At 43.2% G+C, this 21060-nt stretch overlaps 1 protein-coding gene across 1 annotated transcript in view; it reads left to right on the top strand.

Annotated features, from left to right (window-relative positions):
- Nucleotides 1–258: 258 nt before the first annotated feature.
- Nucleotides 259–21060, top strand: part of PRRX1 (paired related homeobox 1) — a 76723-nt gene continuing 55921 nt past the window's right edge. The window contains exon 1 of the mRNA XM_003258863.3: nucleotides 259–1600. Coding sequence (XP_003258911.1) covers nucleotides 1360–1600 — 241 coding nt within the window. The 5' untranslated portion in view covers nucleotides 259–1359. The remainder of the gene's footprint in view (nucleotides 1601–21060) is intronic.

Raw genomic sequence — 21060 nt, 5'->3', positions numbered from 1 at the left:
AGGAGTTAATGCCGAAGCAAAATAATCAGCACGTTTGAAGTGACTGTGAGTTTCAGTTTGTCTTTTCTCCCCGTGATATTATTGCAGGGGAATGATAATTAGACCTTTAGAAATCCGAAGGGGCTCTCTTGCTCTCTTCCCTCTCTCATTTCTCTTCTCTCGTTCTCTCTCTCTCTCTCCCTTCCTCCCTCCCTCCCTCTCTCCCTCCCTCCCTCTCTCTTGCTCCCTCCCTCTCCCTTTCTCTCTAACTCTGATGTTGGCAAAGGGGGTTTTCTTAATCAGACTGTTTTTTGGTCCCAGGGAAAGAAGGAAGAAGGAGATTGTGATGGAGAAAGGGGGTCTGTGAAACGTCAGGCACGGCACAAAGGCTTTGCCACGTAATTACAGGCTCCTATTAAGTAGAGATCTGCCCTCCCAGGGGTCTCCAATTTTCTTGTATTCCCTACAAAGCCTCCTCTGCATGCCAGTTTGTGCCTTTTGAAGTGCCAGAGTGCTTCTTGATCCAACTGAGAAGGAAAAAGGAGCCCAGCAAGAAGAGGGGGAGAGAGAGAAGGGAAAGGGGGGAACCCACCAGCACCCTCCGTCGGACTCTTGAAGCCTTTTTTTTTTTAATTCTTAATTTTTTTTTTTTACTCTTTACAAAAAGTAAAGTGAGAATCCTGCTCTCTAATACATCTGCAAGACATCACCCTCTCCTCCTGAAACTTTAGTCACTCCTGAGAATCCACAGGAGTGCAGAGAGGGGGGAACACGTTTTCTTGAAGATGTTTTAAAGCTGGAACAAGCCTTCTTCTGTTGGTGCTTGAACTCTTGCCTGGGAATAACTTTTTTAACCTTTAAAAAAACCATTCACTTTGATTCTTCTCTCCCACCCCTTCTTCTCTCTTCTTCTGTTTGCCTAACTCCCCCGCCCTGCTGGCCTCCGCTTTCCTCTCTCCCCCTTATTATTATTTTTAGTCTGTGTGTGTGGACACTTTTGGAGAGTTGGAAGGGATTTTTTTTCTCCTGACTTGAACATAGGGTGACTTTTTAATATTGTATTTTAGTGTGGATTATCTCTTTGGACCGCGCCGGATTTGGCCTCAGGAAAGCAACCAAGGCTGCGGAAGGCGGCTGGTGCAGAACGCTCTGCTCTACAGAAGGGGGTCCCCCGCCCTCTTTTCCACTTTTTTTTTTCTTTGGCCTTCCTCTCCTTCCCTCCCTCTTCCTCTCTCTCTCTCTCTCTCTCTCTCTGTCTCTCTCTCTCTCCACTACCCCCCTCTTTCTTCCCCACTCGGCTCCTCTCCCCCCTCGCGCCCACAGCGTTTGGTGTTGATTCGAGCGGGAAGAGGGGGGTGGGTGGGATCGGTGGGGGAGACCATGACCTCCAGCTACGGGCACGTTCTGGAGCGGCAACCGGCGCTGGGCGGCCGCTTGGACAGCCCGGGCAACCTCGACACCCTGCAGGCGAAAAAGAACTTCTCCGTCAGTCACCTGCTAGACCTGGAGGAAGCCGGGGACATGGTGGCGGCACAGGCGGACGAGAACGTGGGCGAGGCTGGCCGGAGCCTGCTGGAGTCGCCGGGACTCACCAGCGGCAGCGACACCCCGCAGCAGGACAGTGAGTGAGGGGCGCATGCCCACGGGGGTGTGTGCCCGGGACAGAGGGCGGGGACCGGTGTAGGGCAGCTAGAGCCCGTCCGGGGCCAGAAAGACAAGGTCTTGGGACCAGGAGAAGTGGTGGCAGACTTCAAAGGAAGGGCCAGTCACAGGGGAAACCAGATGAGAAAAGCGGGTCTCGGCCGAGGGCATAGCCAAGGAGGACGCTGGAGAGAGGCTCCAAGGTCCGGGGACACTCCGAGGCCCTGCGGTCTCAGGCAGGGACTCTGTCCGCGGCGGACTTTCTTTACTTCGGCCAGGCACCGGCTCGGTTCATCCCGCACGCGGGGCGGCGGGGCTGGGCTGGGAAAAGGTCTTAGCGGGGTGCAGACTCAGAGAGCCAGCGCTGTTTGGGAAAGCAGCGGGTTAAAGATGCTGAGTCGGGTTGGAAGGGCTTCTCTCGGGCAGCGTATGACGGCTTGAGGGAGGGCACCAGGCACAGGGAGCAGGACTTGGCGCTGCTCAGGCTGCACACTCCACGCGGGCACCGTAAGGCCAGGCGCGACCCGGAGGCCGCGAGAGAACGCCCGGCCCGAGACGCTGGAGCTGCCCTCTGCCCCCTGCTGTTGCCTCTACCGCAAATGGGTTTGAGACTGGCAGAGTCAAAAGCCCGGCTGACTCGGGAAAACTCAGGCCAAGCAAAGGGAATGGCCTTTACGGGTGAAACCTGAAATCCAGCCCCGCACGATCCCGCACAGGCGAGCTGCATCCGGGAGGCGCGGGCTTCAGTGCAGAGGCCAGTGTCACCTTAGAGGAGCTCTCGCTATTGGCTCTTAAACGTCCAGAAAAGTCCAGTTTCCCTTCCCCATCCTCACCGACCAACCTCAAGACCCATGAAAATCTCGTTTTGCTAGTGCCTTAAAAAGAGACTGCAATTGTATCCCCATGTCCCCAAGTCTGTAACAGACCCGTCACCCTGTTCATCCCAGGTGACATGTGGCCAGATATGTACAGATAGTCCCTCTTCTCCTCGAGGTTGCAAGAGTCTGAACTTAGCTGTAAGTTCTCAAATGAGGCTGGTCGCTTTCTATGTCAGTAGTTGCTGGTTACTATTTTGTCTTCAAATTTGGAAATCATGGAACCAGGGGGCCCGCCAGCATTCTATGATTTTCACAAAATATTGCCTATTTCAGACTCTCAAAGAATAGACATACAAATCAAACTGCACATAGAAACAATTGGAAACAGGGCCCGGGCGCAGTGGTGGCCCCGCGGGCCACGCTAAAGCAAGCCGCAGAGAGAGCCTCTGGTGTGCTCAGGGCGCCTGGTCTTCACCCTGCTTCCTTAGTTCCGGCCTGGGCACCCCTGGGTGTTTTTAGCTAAAAGCGGCCTAGGGCCGGTCCTCCCAATGCACTAGCAGACTGCTACAGGAACTGAATGAGGAAGTCTGGCCTGGACACCAGAGAAAGGTGGCCAACTCTGAGGAATGAAGAACCAGGTGTCCCCAAGTTCCGCATAAAGAGCTAGGCGCAGAGACAGAGACGTTCTGTTTAGGGTTTGGGTGCATGAGAGGCTGCACCCGCAGCCTTACTTAAGTGTTTGCATAGATACTCTTAGTTCTAACAAAATGCACCGAGAAATACTATGATTGTTTTTAAACGTTTTACTAGGGAAAATGAAAAATGAAAAAGGTAGAGAGATTCCAGGAGTGGTGGATCACGCCTGTAATCCTAGCACTTTGGGAGGCCGAGGCGGGCAGATCACGAGGTCAGGAGTTCGACACCAGCCCGACCAACGTGGTGAAACCCCTCTCCCCTAAAAATACAAAAATTAGCCGGACATAGTGCCGAGTGCCTGTAATCCCAGTTACTCAGCAGGCTGAGGCAGGAGAATCGGTTAAACCCGAGCAGCGGAGGTTGCAGTGAGCCGAGATAGTGCCACTGCACTCCAGCCCGGATGACAGAGTGAGACTCCGTCTCAAAAAAAAAAAAAAAAAAAAAAGTAGGGAGAACAGCATTTGGTTTAGGCCCTAGCTTCACCAATTCTGCACGTCCAGTCGTTTCTGTTTTGCCAGGACGACTTATTAATTGCAACGTTTACCACTGTTCGGATACTAGAGGCTGGACCCACAACAGAAAACAGGACCACGAAGAAACTTCTGCTTAGAAGACCAGAGTGGGGCAGGAGAGACTAGATGCTGCTTTGCCCTATGAGGAGGCTGGAGGATGAGAAAACCAGGGCCAAGGCCAGCGGCCTCTGCCAGCCTGGGGAACAAGCCAGCCGTTGTGGCCCTCAGATACTGCAGGGGAAGAAGGATGCAAATTGTAACGGTTGTTTGGCTCTGAGTGGACGCCACTCCCGAGAAGGGAGCTCGGGATTCCTCGTGGCCTTAGAGTGGGTATGAAGCCGGGCTGGCCAGAGGAAGCTAGCTATGGAGCGCCCCCGAGCAGATTCGGAGGCGACGCGCGGTGGCTGGGAGGCTGCCCTGGACTGGGGACTGGCTCCTGTGAGACCTGAGCCTGGCGTCTCAGAGGCCCTGTGGAGCACGTGGCGTCCTCAGGAGCGCTGGAGGACAAGCTCAGCATCCCAGGCCGAGTTGGGGACTGTATGTCCCAGGAGAAGGGGAGAAGACTCTAGAAACTCGCCCACGTGATACTCGGGCTCATCTCAGAGTTACAATGACTAGAGAGGCCTTGTGGGGAGAAGACCCAGAAAGGAAACTGAGGCTCAGAAAGAGGATGCTCTGCGGAAGCATGATCAAGAGACAGCTTCCGGAGGAGGCCGCAGAAGGCAGAGCGAGGTGATGGGGACGAAGTGACACGCACCTGGAGCTAGGAAAGTAGCCGAGAAACACACACGCGCGCGCGCGCGCGCGCACACACACACACACACACCCCAGGCCTTGCTTCCTAGAGAGATGAGGGTAGTGTTCTAACGAATACTTTGTTGCTTTTATAAGCACTTTTCTCAACCTCTCTTTTCTCTGCTGGCATGAGAATGGGAGGGCCTGATGAGCCTAGGGTAGCAAGCGTCCAGGGGAACCCGCATCCCTAGTTCTTGGGCTCCCATCAAGAGTTGCCAAGAAAGCTGTTGTGAGCTACTTGGAAGTCAGGACTGCTGGGCCTCCAGCCTGCAGTGACAATGAGGCTCAGACTGTGAATCAGGGAAGAGAGGAGTGTCTCGGGAAAGGATGGCTAGAGCAGACTCTCCCCCACCCCCAAAGGGACTCAGGGATGGAACCAGGAGTCTAGCGCTCTTTGTATCCCGCTGGAAGTCTACTCGAGTGGGAAACGATTGTCTCCTGCGGAGAGATGGGGAACATTAAAAAGAAGCCTTTGGCTCTTATAGCTATGTAGAAACAGTCCTTGTCCTTTCTAAATTTTCTCTTCAGCTGAAATTAGCAAAACAAACTCCACTTATACCTTCAATATTAGATTGTTAATTTTGCAAAATTCCTAACTATAACCTGGGCCGAATATAGTTAGGAGTATGTATTGTCTAAAGTGAGGGCTTCTCCTAGACCCTCCCCACCCGACTCACCATCAGCAATTCTGTCCCTACCCCCACCTTGGTTGATATTCACTACACAGTCCTCTCTGTAGAATGCTTGCTTTCTCTTTTTACTGAGTCTCCCAGAGTAGCAAATTCTCAACTTCTGGGCTCAAATACATTAAGTGTTCAAAAAAATAGTTCTTTAACGTTGTTTGGGATCCAGTGGCTAATGGGAGAGTGCGGAGTGTGAATGGGGGTGGTGGCAGAACGTGGGTAATCAGGGAGAGGAAAGAGGAATAGGTCATAAAAATAGGCAGACCTACTTCAATGAGGACAGTGCATCCCGCTGTCATTTCTTAATCTGAACTTCTGCAAACTCTTTTAAAAAATGCGCCTGCCTTCCACGTTTCCAACCTCTAAATTAGTGAAACCAGATTGTCCTAATAAGACCTTTTGTTGGAAACACATGTAGTCATAAAAAGGTAGACGGAAAGTCAATTAGACACGCGCGCACACACGCACACATTCACAAGCCGGTGCTAAGTGTGCACCCGGCGCAGCTGGCTCCCGGGCCGCGGCGGGATGCAAATGCAAAACAGCGACGCGGGAAATCGATTTGTCACAAAGGGAAAGGTGTAAACGCAGCGCAAAGGAATTGCTTGCCCAATCTACCAGCCACGCTCTCTCGGGACCTTGCCCCGCCAACTTCTCTTCGCCAGAGAAACGCCCAGGAGAGCGGGAACATTTTCTAGGGCGCTCCCAATTTGGAATTCGCATCACAGTAATATCAGCTTCTAGTCTCAGCGTTTGCAACAACCCTGGCGCCAGAAATTTTCTTATGCAGCACCATCCTGAGACTCTGGAGCCCGTGCTGGCAGTCTAAATTTGAGCTTCAATTATCTCGTTGAAGAGGGGATCCAATGAAATATATAGCTTTAAGGTTAGCCTGGAAACTTTTCTCTTTAGAGGAGGTGAAATACAGGATTAAGCGCCTCACTGAGTCCCCAAAGCTGAATGTCAAGGCCAGCCAAGAGGTGGTGATTTCGGTTTATTTTACATGCAGAGATAGGGGCCCGGGTGACCTCCTTCTCTTAGCATTTTTGGGAAATTGATAGTTCAGTGACTCCTACCCACTTTTGGGTGAAGGACGATTTGGAATTTGAAGTGTGGGGAGACAGGCCTGTGAAGTCCGAAGCCCTAGGCTTCGAGTACTCACTGGGGCTCCAGATCCCCCAACTCTGAAATGCAGTGAATACCCACCCCCATGCTTCAGAGTATCTCTCCCATGCGTTAGATGTCGTGCACTCCTGCATTTTGGCTGAGACACCTAACCTCGGTGCACTCAGGTCAGAGCGCCAGGGCTTCAGGCAGACAGCAATGGGTCACACGGGTCCTTATAGTTCCTTCCTTTTCCCAGGAGTGTCATTTTAGATTTTACAACACGAGCGAATAAATCATCTCCAAACCAACAAGATGTCACCTTCAGGCTCCCCGCTGCAAAAAAAAAAAAAAAAAAAAAAAAAAAAAAAAAAAAAAAAAATAATCCATTCAGAAGCAGTGATGCCTTTCTATTCCACCGACCCAGCTTTGAATGTCTCTCCCAGCCAGGACCCTTTTCCAAGAAATAGCAACTGTAAATTTTCAACCACGACGATCCCTAGACCAGTCTGATTTTTTATTTTAAAAGGCATGTTTATTTTACAATCCCTCTCCTACACACTGTTTCCCGCTCCATCCATCAGCCTAACACACCACCATCGCAGACCCCTAACTCCTGGAAAACCCTCCTCCTTGGCGGAAGCACTAGGGCCCGCAGGTACGGGATTGTTGCAAAGGTCTGTACGTGCCTGTGCCTGCATTGCGACCCCCAGCTCGAATCCAGTTCCAAGGCCAAGCCCACTTTCAACCGCTCTGGAAATATGGATGTATTTTTCCCCCCTTTAGAAGAAGCTATAGGAGGAACAACTTTTTGAAATCGGGAGTGTGTTTGTAGAGACGGAGATAAGGATTGCATTTCGCTTATTTTTCTACAGGTGATGGAAGTGTTTTGGGGGTCAGAGTATCCTCTCAAAGGAAAAGTAAAACGTGGGGGCTCGCATTCTCTATCCAAGCCATTGTAAGTTTAATTAACAGGACCGTTAAAGTATTCCTTAGAGCTACAGATAAAAAATTACAGGCAATGTTTGGATAAGGGGCCAACTCTCCGTGTCCAAACATTAAGAGAACTGCCTGTGAGTGCACACCGTTGTAATCTGATTGGGCGTCCTTTGTCGAATTCTGTGTTTTACTTTGATGCCTTTTGAGTACCATTCCCATGTTTGGGTGTCCTTTAACTCCGTTTACAACAATATATTAATAAAGAGGATGCATATGTCAGCGTTATGTATCCACAAGAATTTGGATTCCTTTAAAATCAAACGGCTTGGTGAGCAGGCTAACACTCAAAACCCAAAGTCTCAAACAGCAATAATAATATCAGCAAAGGGCTGCCATGTCCCCCTTTTCTCCAAATGCTGTTTATTCTAAAATCAATAAATTAGGAGATACATTGCAGAGAAACAGTCATCAGTGGTTAAGGGTCGGCAGGTTTGTTTTTCAGGTGTAGATGTTCTTGAGTAATACCTCTCCACTGTGGACTAAATATTAGTAGATTGTCGTTGTCATTTTTCTATTTAGTGCGGCAGCCTCAGGGAAGTACTCATCCAGACAATTATGGAATATCGATTTTAACTTTAAGACTAAAAAAAATACCATATTTCACTTGCCTTGGGATTACTTTTCTTGATAAAAAAATATCTGGGAAGACGATTTTAGGGCCATGTTAGCGTAGGGGAGGGGAATAAAGGCACAAATGGTGGTTGGTTAAGGAAATTTTATGAAAGAAAATAAAGAAAACATGTCAGAATAAATCAATCAGATGCACAAGTGAGTTAGAGGAATCCGAGGACAACCAGCATCTTGGAGATTCTTCTGTTCCCGCGGTTCTCAGATATAGGAATAAGGGTCTGAGTTATGCCCAGAATACATTCGTCGGGTACTGGATGTCCCAGTCCCTTAGCTGTGCCACGTAATGAAGAAGCTCTAATTCCCGAGAACTTTGGGACTTATTTTTACCATCATTGAGTCCGCCCTGGGTCAGCTCTCTTACAAAGGGATAAATCTGAAATTCATGTATTAATTTGAATCCTCAAGATCCGAGTTATGAGAAAGGGCAAGGGCAGGTTTTACTCCTATTTTGTTTACTTTCACCGAGTTACTGTGAAGTGATTGGAAACTTTCTTAACGGGCAGAGAGAGAATACACGGAAACTCGGATGCACTAATAAAGTTGACATAGGAGTCGGAACAGGGGGCTCTTTTTGGATCTCACCTTTACTGGGGCTTGAGGTTGTGGAATGGGTGGAAGAGTAATTAACTCAATGAAGAATTTTAACGCTGAAAACAGAGCACACGGTATTTTTGGTTATAGTGGTGTGGTCTCTGCCTCGGCAAAGAAACAAACACCCCCACCCCATCTTCGCAGTTCTCCTCTCTGCTGCACCGACGCCAGGCGCTGCTTCCCGCGGGGTAAATGAGCGGCGAGCCTGCCCAGACGCATTCCTCCTTGCCTCCTTTTGCCGAAAGGGGGCGCGCTCCTCCCAGGAGGCGCTGGTACCTATCCTGCCTTCAAAAATCTTTGGGCTCCTGCAGGAGAGACAGTCTCTTGAACACAAGTAACAAAACGTGGGAAATAATAGCTTGAAGACACTTCAGGGACTATAGGAATATAAGCTGCACACACATGCGTCTTAATGGAAATATGCAGACAGCTGGCAGGAGCATTGGCTGCCTGCCGCTCCTCCTTTCAAATGAGGGTGGTCGGGGTTCCAGGGTGGCAGGAGGGGAGTGGGGCCAGATGACCGTGGATGGAATTGGTGGGTGCTAGGACTGACGCCTGGGTTCCATGGCGGAGGAGAGGGTTTGTCCCCACGGAGCTGTGTGGACTTTTCTGCATATGTACTTGAGGTCTTTAAAGAAAGAAGGGCAGATCTGAGAAATGGAGAAGTGGCTGGTATTAGTGAGATGTTGAAAAACTGCCACAGAAGGCCTCACAGTGCCTGGAGTGTTAAGACAGAAGGGAAAACCTGGCACCATAGAGTTTGAGGCCCTGGGATCAGGGTAATCTTTCCTCCTCACGAAAGAACAATAACTGCCCCAAATCTTGTGTGAGCCTGCAAGTTGGGTACCTAAAGCCATTTCCAATCTGCAGATCTGACTCCTGGCCTCTACTGATCCTCCATTTTTGGGCAAGAGTTTCAAGAGGCTCACAAGACAGATGAGGATAAATTTTTAACCCCTTCTGTAAATTTAGGGATGTTCGACATCTTACCACTCCCTGACAATGGGGGTCAACAAATCAAGGCAATGGTGAGAGTAACAAACTGGAATAATGAATATTTTGTCTTCATAGCATAGATGATGGTTAATACATACTTTCCAAGATAATCTGAGCTGGAGTGTTCACTAGATACAGGAGCACAAGGCCAGAACTGTAAGGGAAATTGCTTTCCCACAAATGTTTGTCTGAGAATAAGAACATTCACCCCATTCACTTAATTTCTCATCATCAGTCATGTCATTATATTTTCAAGGACCTCACAGTGCTGGAAAGAGGTGTAGTTATAAATAAGCATAAAAACAGATGGGTGATCCCAGTCCTCTAAATATATACGGGGATGCCAAATCTTTTCAAAGAGAATTCATATATACAACTTAAAGGCCAAGGAGCCCAACTCAATCAAAATTTGAGCCAGGATGTGCTAAGTGCAATCAGCTTGAATATGGGCAAAGTGTTAGACCTAGCCAGCACTTCAGATATATACAGAGAACCACATTTTCTCAAGTTTCCATTGTTATTTTCCACACAAATTTAATGTTAGTCTTCAAAAGGATTGTTAGATTTGGTTTGGGCCAGGAGGGTGGTGAGAGTCAGTGTCCCAGGCTCCTGTCCTTGTCTACTCCCCTTTTTTCGGTACTCTCTCTGCTTCAACAGTTTGCCGAAAATCTGTGTTGAAGAGAAAATTGACACCTAGAGGCCACAGAGGTCTCCTAAATGCTGTTTTCTAGGATCCTCAGAAAACAAGAGGACTGTTAAGCTCAATTATATGTAATATACCTGGCATCTTTATGTATTTTTCTTCTCTGCTAATTCATTTTATAATAGCCAAGTTAGAGACTTCTTGGAGATTTAGGTTTTGGGGACTGGATATCATTCTATTTTATTTTCAGCTAACTCATAAATATATGAAGTTGAAAGTTCCCATTGAAGTAGGTATTCAATGTAAACCTTTATACCTGGGCATTTTCACATATCACCATTAATTCAAACTGGGAGGTAACAAATAATTATGTACATTGTGACTTTCCATTTTCTACCAGTGCTGCCTCCCTAAATACTGGTCTAGATTCCAGCAGTAGTATACTACTGGGACAGTTGCTAAATTGTTGCCTGTGTTCAGTTAATGCTTACCAAGTGAGAGAATGAGCTCTCCATCCTTGGTGGAACACCTTTCTAATCTAGCCTAAGTACTAGCCACTTTACACTCCCCTTCCCATTTCATACCTTTTGCCTAGGAGGTATCTTCTAGGCCCACCATTTTAATAACCATCTATATACTAACCACTCCCAGTTTACAGCTTCAAGACTCTCCACTGGAGCTGCAATCCATATCTGCAGCCACTTATTTGACATTTCCATTTGAACATCACAAACGTGCTTCAACTTCAAAATCAACAAAACCTGGAACTAACGAACTTTCTTTCCCCAATCTGATCCTCCTACAGCTTTCCCTGTTTTCCTATAAGGTAACATGTGGATGCAAGACTCAGGCACTTCAGACTCATCCTTGACTCTCCTTCCTTTATGATTCTGTTCCACCCATCCCCAAATCCTATCAAGTTTACCTTCTAAAATAATTTGAATTCATCTACTATTTAAATCTCTATCCTGGCTCACCTGCACTGCCGTACCATCCTCCTAGCCTGTGGAAACTTTCTGCATCCGTACTTGTCCTTGATGTGTTGGTGACAAAGACTAGATATAATAGATCCCTAAAGAATATTTGTTGAATTTCCGAATGACAAATGCTAGTGTATTTTTCTACAAATACATGTAAAAAATCATGTCATGTTCTTTCTTTAGAACTCACAATCACTTTTCATTCTTTACATCAAAAGTGAATTGTTTATCTTGATTTTAAAAATCACTCTTGATAGTCTACCTTCCCATCCCTGTTCTAGCAGCCTGCCTGATACCTCTCTCTCTCTCTCTCTCTCTCTGTCACACACACACACACGCACACACACACAGATTGTAACTGTTTTCCTATTGTTCCCTAGTATGCTAGCTACTAACTCCTTGTGCTCTAGTCTCCTTTCATGTGCTCTGGTCTCATTTTGGCTTCTCTGACTTCTGATGTGAAGTGTCCTTGCTCTGTGCCTCGTTTTTGCAAATCTTCCCATGCTATCTTCCAAGATTCTGCTCCCATCACACCTCCTTGCGAAACCTTCTCTGACTACTTTATTCTAGACCACATAAATCTCTTTTCACAAGACTTACTATGGAAATAACAATCAGTGGCTCCACAAGTAGTGCTCAATTGTTTTCTAAATATTTTATGATTATCTAGATTTTTTTAAGATTTAGAGACTTTTGGGGAAAAGGTGTATTCTGCAGTGTACAACACCACTGCAGTAAGCAAATATTTTTTTTTTTGTACAGAGTACTTCTACTGTTTTTGTAATCCTTTTTTTCTCCCCTCCTCCCCATCTCTGTTTTTGTAATCTTTAGCTGCAAGTAATTTTTTAAATTATAGGAGTAATACCAAAGTGTAATACATGTTTGTTTTTGAAAATGTATTATTGTACATTTAAAAATTGAAACGGGACTATCAAGACACCAATTTTTCACCAGTCTGAGCTAGACACAATTAATATTTTGGTGTTAAAATATTTTCTTTTAAACTTTTTACACAATTGGCATCATATGGCATTAACATTCTTCATTATTGATTTTTCTTTACTCAGTGGAAAAATTTTTAACCCCATTTTCAAAGACTGTGTTTCTCTAAAATTAAAAAACTGCATAAGCATTTAACCCACTTGCTCTGATCAGAAAAATTAAACAAACACGCACCACACTAACAACAGTTCTCCAAGGATTGTGAAAGCTGTGGCATCAGTTAATTCCCAGCTTTCTCAAGTTCCAGTGGGTACATTTTCAGCAGTAAAGTCCTTCAGAGTAAACAGCTTCTTTTCCTTTTTTGCTTGTTCTAGCTGGGAACCTTCCCTAGATATGAGCACGTCTTCTTTTGAAATGGGAAAAGCCTGCGTAATACCTAAAGGATGTTCCTAGACCACAGTTAGAGAATTACTGCTCCAAAAATCAATTTTTACATGATTTGGTAAGGAAGAGCTCACAAAATTAGTGGGGAGAAAATTTTGTAGCAAACTAGAAATTTTCTATTACTCTTGGTCCCTGAATATCGAGTTTTTAAAATTAAATGTCTTAAGGCTCATACATGCTTTTGGAAAGAAAGAAGGAAGAAAATGACACTTATTTCTTTATACCTTTTAGAGGTATAGGTAAGATAGTGACATCTTCCAGGGCATGATAGTGTGGTTTGACAGAGGAAGAAGCAATTATAAAAAATTAAAGATAGGGCATTTACCCAGACATGAGCATCTACAGCATCTCAGCTTTTTAAAATGTGATAATTTCAGGGAAACAACATATTTTATTATTATGAAGCCTATTTAAAAGTTGTTCCCAAGCAAGTGGACATTAAAACATTTGCCTGATGAATACAAATATTTTTTCTAGGGAAAGTATTAACAAGTGATATAAAATCCCATAGAACAGAAATTTAAATTATGAATTACATATATGTTAATAATTAATCTTTCTCCTCATGAGAAAGGGAGAAGAGAGAGAGTAAACACCATTTTTGAAAACTAAAAACCACACTTGCCTAATAAAAGTTTCTGAAGTTCCCCCACATTGCCTATTTCTAAGAGAGGAAAGAAAGAGAACCACCCAGAGAGCTCTTGGCCTATAACCAGATGTGCTGTTCAACAGCCCTAATCCTCAAGATCAGGGGAAGACCACAGGATGAATCCTCAACACATTTAAGAAATAAAATGTAATTTAGTTCATTAATCATGGAACCAAAATCTGCAGTTTTGCTAGACATATTTCAAAGACTGAATCCCTTCTGACAAGAGAAATAGAAAATAATGTCACTGCACATTTGACTGTTACAGTCTGTTCTTAGCTTTCCTCAGAGAAGAAATTTTTCCTGGTATGATCATGCTTACTCAGAATATATGGACTGCTATTTAAATTTACATCTCCCCTCTCTCTTTTTTTTTCTTCACCTCGACATTCTTTTTTTTCTGGATGGTGAGAATATCTGTTTTCTGAACTGTTTTGAGCCTTTTGATTTGGAGAATCAGAGCTACCTTGAAGGCCAGGAAATCCAATCCATATAGTCCTTGAAATATAATCATTTCAGCTGAATTAATATACTCAGACTGCTGGTTTATTTAGATGACTTACTTTGTCATAAAGAATTAATAAAGTTCTTAATATGAAAGATAAGTTGGGATAAAACATAAAACTGTTTCACAAACTTTAAGAACATGTGCAAATGCTGCTATGTTCTATAAAGCCAATTTTAAGAAATAAGATAGGGCTAATGTAATTATTTTCATTTTACAGATAGGAAAACTGTGGCTTGGAGCTGCTGTGATCCCATTTTATTTATTTTTCATTATATTCCATGATCTTTGATGTCAATCTAATTCCTCTAGATGCATTATTATCTGCTGAAATCATACTGAGTTAGGAATGAAGAGTCTAGCATGCCATTTCATAACATATTGCCATGCTGCACAGACCTTTTTAAATTCCTCTGCTTCATGTTCTTCATTATAAAATTGGCATGTGACTGCTGCACCTATCTTCTTCATGCTAACACAGCGGGTCAGAAAGAGATTGTGTTTGTGAAAATATTTGAGAAATAAAGGGCTAAATGTATGTGAGTTGTCATACTATAAGGGAGTGAATGGAGAATTTTCTAAATTAAAAGTTGTCAAGTAACAATACAAAAACAAGAATGCATTTTGTTGGATTTACAGCAAGTTCTCAAAATGTGAAATATTTTAAATTTAGATTTAGACACGTTAAGAGTCTTCATGTGTTTTACTTTGGATTCAGAAAATTCTGTGTTAAATTATGGTTCCACCAGTTATTAATACTTGCCAACTGATTTTAGACAAATCTCTGTGTCTCAATTTCCTCATCTATAAAACTGGCACATTAATATTTATCACACAGGTTTGTTATTTGGAATAATAAAATGATGTAAGCAAAATGCCTAGTACCCTACTCAAATAAATGTTTTATTATAAATTGTTATAAATGCCCTTTAGGGCAAGCATTTATTTGAGTGCCTTCAGTGGGAATGGTAGAAGGGTACTGGGCATTTTGCTTACATTATTTCTCCCCACAGCATCTCTGACTAGTATGACTTATTTCAGGCATGGATATATGTCCACTGTGGCTTCCCAATCAATGTTGGAGGCCATTTAGTGCCATTGAAATTAGGAATATTTGCATATTCCAAAAGCCATACTCTTACAGCATGTCACTTATTGAGTCTATTTGTTTTCTATCTACAATTAGAAACTGATGCCTCGTAACTTTCAGCGATACTTATAAGGGCACACCATGAGTATCTGGAAGAGCCAGGAGTTTGGCTCAGAAGTTCCTGACTATGGTTATCATCTTTAGGTCACACTTCCTCTCTCAGCGTGCAACAATAACACAGATCATTTTATATTTTTGGATGGCAACAATATTAAAGATTTTACAGGGATTTAAGACGTTACAGTGATTGAAGAAGACAAATCCCTTTCTTCTAGCTTCTGAATTTTATAGAGACTCTATGACATATGCTTGGGACACAAGGTGTTAAGGTTTCTTATTCCAGACCTGACATAGCTAGTAAATTTCTGGAGGCCAACCACGTTAATTTCTCTCTGTCATATAGTGCCTCTAACATAACACTACCTTACTACTCCACTGAGATTTCTGTGGGTTTACTTAATTTTTTGTACATGAATAATGCTCACCATGTTAACTATAATTATACATAATGTTGCCATTCTTTTGCCAACTTAGATTTCCTAAACCAGTTGAGTAAGATAAACATTCTGTCCTCCATTTGATATGTGACCTGTTTTCATACATATTTTCCTTTGAAATACGATAAGCCTGGAAGATATACAGATGGCACTTCTATATCATGAAACATCCAGGACTCCATTTTTTTACCAAGCAATCAACAATTAAATCTCTCTGGCATATTTGAGCAATAGATCAGCATGGCTAGCAGTTGTGGTACATGTGGAGAAAACTGGTCACCATGGGTGAGGCACTTTGACAAGTTTATTGCAAGGCTAGTGTGCTTGTGGTCTAGGAAGGTAGCTTAACATGTGCCTTATGCAAGAGAGAAGGGGCAGGTCAGCCCCAACATGCTAAGTGAGTGTTAGGCAAAGATTAGGAGCACAGTTCTCTTGGCAATAGCATTCTGATATATGGAAAAGTGTGTGTGTGTGTGTTTGCTAAAAATGCTGTCAATATTTTATCATATTGTGTAGGATCTCTAACTGGGGATGTAGATAACTCTGAGTCTCTGTTCTTTGGAGCACATGAAGCCCTTCCTCATCTAGGAAGACTTTCTTTTGGCCATTGTTTTTCTTCTTCTGTCTATGTCTCTCCCATATGTGCAGTTCATGTCTAATAATTTAGAGAATAGGGATGAGAGAAATAACAGATTATGAGATTCTTTCTCTAGTGTCCTTATACTCTAATCCTGCATATCTTCAATGTGACATCTGGTTCACTTGCATCAGAATGAAGTGAGGTTTCTCAAAATGCAGATTCCAGGGCCCCACTCATACCCAGTGAACCAGAATCTCCAAAGCATATGCATATTAAATATCCCAGATGATTTTTATATCCCACAAAGTCTGAAAACACTGATCTAGACAACTTTCTCCCATAGCAATTGGTATTGAATAATATTTTCCTCGTGACATCCACTGTATCCTGTGTGTTCATTGTTATTTAACTCTCCTTAAGTGTCAGTCTCATGTCTTCAAAGGAGTACATACAGCTTTAAAGACAAGGGCAGAGGCAAACAGTTTAAGCCTCAGAGCACTTATCATGGTGCTTTTTATGTTATAGGAGGCTTAACAAACAGTTACTGAATAAACAAATATGTGAACAAACAAGTGAGAAATAAAGAGCACACATAGCACTTACTAGGCATCTGGCATTTTGTTAAGCACTCCACACAAAACCAAGAAAAACAATGTGAGGCAACTATCAGGGGATGTAAAGATTCTAAGTAAGACTAACTGTTTTATTTTATTTTATTTTTTTTTGAGATGCAGTCTGGCTCTGTCGCCCAGGCTGTAGTACAGTGGCACAATCTCGGCTCACTGCAAGCTCCACCTCCCAGGTTCACGCCATTCTCCTGCCTCAGCCTCCTGAGTAGCTGGGACTACAGGTGCCCGCCACCATGCCAGGCTAATTTTTTGTATTTTTAGTAGAGATGGGGTTTCACCGTGTTAGCCAGGATGGTCTCGATCTCCTGACCTTGTGATCAGCCCACCTCAGCCTCCCAAAGTGCTAGGTTTACAGGCATTTTATTTTATTTTTTGTCATATATTGACAAATTGTGGTCGTACATATTAAAGCTGGTTTTAAGTAGTCGTTAGCACTTATTCTAGAAGAAAAAACATGTGTCAAAGAAGTGGCAACCTACCCCATGGATGATGTTTGCAATTTAATTTTGGTTTTAAGTATGTTTTTAAATGAAAGTTTATCTTTATCTTCTTTTCTTACGAAGTCCTTCCTTACTTTCAGACAGTTGATAAGGCACAATAATTCTATTTTGAAATTTTGTTTACTTATCTTTTTTATGGTCTGATAAAGCCAAGTTTTAATTTTCCCTTTTTTCAGATGCTGATTTTTGAAAAGATTGTGTACGAAATTTCAACATAACCTTTCCAAATGTATCATTTAAAGACAACTGCATTTATTCCACTAGTAGGTTTTGACATATGCTAAAGTTATATCTCAAATATCCCCTTTTAATTTATGTTTCAGGGCTCTTGTCCTAAATGGATTTTCTATTAAATATCAGGCTTTTTTTTCTAATGAAGTATATGTAATTATGAATTGTTGTCCAAAGGATGTATTTGTTCGTCTGCCTTGAATGACAGACCAATGAATGAATTAAAAGGAACTACATTTAGAAAAACAGGATAAGTATGATTTTAGAAAACTTGAAGGAAGAAAACAAGAAAGAGGGGCACTTGTAGAGATGTGAAGGGGCAGAAAGCAGAGGTGAAAGGGTTTCCTGGACCCACATCTGTAGTAGAGACCACTACTGAGTTACAGTTCTCTAAGCCCATCTGGGATCCTTTGGTGACATGAACTTTGCTCTAGTGGTTTATGACATCACTGGAACCCCGTTGGTGGAATTACAACTTCATAATTCGCAGTTAGCTCTTGTTTATTTTATATTTAATCATTTGTGGAGCATACTCAGGGGAACTATGTGGTTATGCTCCTGCAGATCTTGTTGTTGCATAATTAAGTACGTCAGAAGTAATTCACCAAGTGTCATAACATCCCATAGTTCAGGCCTTGCAGATGCTGGTGTTGGTTATGATTGTCCTGAAAGTTATCCTGGCTGCATCACCTTCTTAATGAGTTTTCCTTTTGGAGGAACAGTTACCAAAGACAGCTGGGCTTCCTGGTTTAAATAAAATACAATTTTCTGAGTAGCAAGCATAATGCTTCTGTAGAAAGACAACTCCAGAACCATGTAGGAGTGACTTCTATAATGTGACTGTAAAATGTGGTTCTATTCCTGTTAACCCTTGGGCATGTAACATGTATCAATGAAACAACAAAGGCAGTTTCTAGGTGAGCGAGGAGACTTTGGATTTGTCTCCATATTTATTTGTGTTTAGCTTTGAAACTCAGAAATGGTTCCACTTAACTTGTGCCTTTGGGTCTCTTAATGGAAGAAGGGAGATAAGGGAAGAAATTAAGATGTACCATAATGGATCAGGTACTGTGCTGGGTAATTTATACTAATTATGTTGTTTAAATTTTCACAATAATGCTGAGTGATAGATATTGCCACCCCCACCTTACCAATAGGGCTTTGAGACTCAGAGGAGTTGGAGCAATGTGCCTGAAGCCTCAAAGTTAGTTACTGACAAACCAGAACTTGTCTTGACCCCTCTGTTCTACTGTATTCCAGTATCTTCTAACTTTTTCTCCAGTGGCTAGAAAATTGGAAGGAAGTGGTTGAGTTGAATGGTTTTTCGGTGGCATTTATTCAGTGGAACATAGAACTCTTGTAACTGTGGTACCTGACTGTGCTAGAATTACAAATTAAAGCATGCAAATAATCCTTCAGAAAATGTTATCTTTGCAAAAAAAAAACCCTCTTGACAGCACTAGACATTTAGATGTCAGATAAGCAGCAAATCTGAAGTCAATTACAGGGCTCAGTGAACGTAAATGAAGAAGTGAGTTGAAAGATAGTACTAGAGAAGAAACAGGTGAACCAGAGAGCTTCCCTGAAGGTGAGGAGTTGATTTTGACCATGGTCCTTCCAACAGTATGGCCTTGAACATGCCACCCAGCCCTTATGAGCTTTAATCAAGGGAAAAACAGAAATATCTTCTTGACAAGTCTATTGAAGATTAAATCAGATATTTATGTATCAACCTTACCTCACAGGTGGAACCAAGCTCCTAATTTGCATCATCTAATATTGAATTGTAAAACACTGAGAAAAAGGTGACAGGTTCAACATTTCTGATTATGTTGTCTGTTGCTATGGAAATAAATTTTTATAGCAAAGAATTTAATTTTACTTTAAAGATTCAGACAATTGTTTCTAATTTGGCTGTTTGGAACAGGAAATTCATTTGTCCAAATGCAATGTTTTAATTTGTGATTAGGTTCCTAGGAAACCTCCAAAAGATTAATGGATGGGTGATACAGTTGAACTGTAGTGTAAAAGGAAGCAGCTAGTGTGTTGCATCCTGGAAGAAATAGATTTGTGGCTCAGAATGAGGAAGAAAGGGATGGCCCTTCTCTCTTTACTGGTATAGGACCAAAATTTAGGCAAAATTTAGAACTAGATGAATTTAATCTCTAGGCAGCATTCTCCAAACCCCTTCTCCCCTGACCTCTAATGTCTGAATTCAAGGTTCCTTCTTTGTGCTCCCATGTTCTCAGTCACCCTTGATAGTATTATCACACTGCATGGCTTAAGAATGCCAGTGAGGTTTTGGTGCCTCAGTCACATCCTACTCACTCCTCTTCTCTAGAGTTCCCTGTAAGGAAGATAAACACATAGAACAGTAGCTGAAGAGGAAATAAGGTACTGAATTATCATCATCTAGGCAAACGCTCCATAAACTCTGGGCACCCCATGCCCCCATCTCCTGGGATTTGTTAGTATAAGAAAGTTGGAGGCCTAGGTTTAAATCTGTTATGTTTGTAGAACAGACTTCCCTGCCCTTCTCTTTTTCTTTCTTTCGTCCATTTTTTTCATACATATTTGGCAAATATGTCTTGAGTACCTACTACGTGCCAGTCATTATGCTAGGTTCTGGGATGCAGCAGTGAATAAAATAGACACTTTGCTTTTTCTCCTGAACCTTATATTCTCCTGGGAAAAAGAGGCAATAAACAAAGAAATGAACACACACCTAGATAAGTCATTCAATTGTGATTAACAAGTTTTATGAAAGAGATGAAACAGGCTATTTGAGCAAGAATATGAAAGAAAAGAAGAAGAGCTAACTATGTAGAGAGCAGGGTGAAAAGCCTTCCAGGCAGAGGAAGTGAACAGCAAGTGCAAAGGCCCTGAGGCAGGAAGAAGCTTGATGTGGCCAAGGAACAGAAAGAAGGTCAATGTGACTGGAAGATAGTAAGTGATGGGACTTTGAGAGATGACAAAGTCAGAGAGGTATGTAGGGGCTAGGTGACAGGGACTTGCAGGTCGCACTGAGGAATTGGGCTTATATTCTAAGTGTGATGACAATGGGAAGCCAGGGGAGAGATTGAAACTGGAGAGTTTTGTAATGTGATTTATGTCTGTAAAAGAACAACCCGGCTGCTTTATGGAGAATGGATATTAGAGGAGGAAGGAGAAGCAGTTGGGAAGTTATTGCAACAGGCCAGATGAGGATGATGGTGTCTTGAACTGGCTGTATGGGTGAGGATAGAGCAGCAGTGGTAGGCACCCAGAGTGTGACTCCTACAGGGGCTCAGGAGGCTGACGGAGCCAGCGGAGTGTGGCAAATGAAAGAGGAAAAGAGGGGACAATGTCAATGAAGCTGTGCATCCTGCCCTGGAGGACTGACCTAGGACATTCATCTTAGTCTCATCTTTTCTCTGTTTCTGTACCTGGGTTTTCTCTCAGACTTCCAAGCCTTACCATGGTGGGCTCCCTGGAAGCAGCTGCATGGGAGAAGGAGTGGTTGGTTGTGTGCAGTGGGGTATGAAATAGGAGCAATTTATTTTGATTTTGTTATATGAAATGTTAGAGCCTATAATTCAGGTACTGCCTTTAATTTTTCCAGAAAGGAAGGGTTCTGCTTTAAATTCTGCAAAAGCGGCCTCTTTGTAATTCAGCAAAACATCAGAAGGCAGCATTGCTAAAGACTGCAATTCAGATATGTGAAGACTTGTGTAACTGAAATGTCTTCAGAAGTTATTAGTGTTTCGTGGGTCTGAGTCTCTTCTTTTTAGTGTGTATGCATTAATGGAGCCAAAGGTCAGAAATCAGTCAGGTCTTTTCTCCAAGCAAAGAATGAAATGGTAACCAAAATTCAGGGGAGCTAAAAT

Source organism: Nomascus leucogenys, chromosome 12, assembly GCF_006542625.1.
Source record: "Nomascus leucogenys isolate Asia chromosome 12, Asia_NLE_v1, whole genome shotgun sequence".
Classification (NCBI taxonomy): domain Eukaryota; kingdom Metazoa; phylum Chordata; class Mammalia; order Primates; family Hylobatidae; genus Nomascus; species Nomascus leucogenys.
This window is presented reverse-complemented; position numbering and strand designations above follow the sequence as displayed.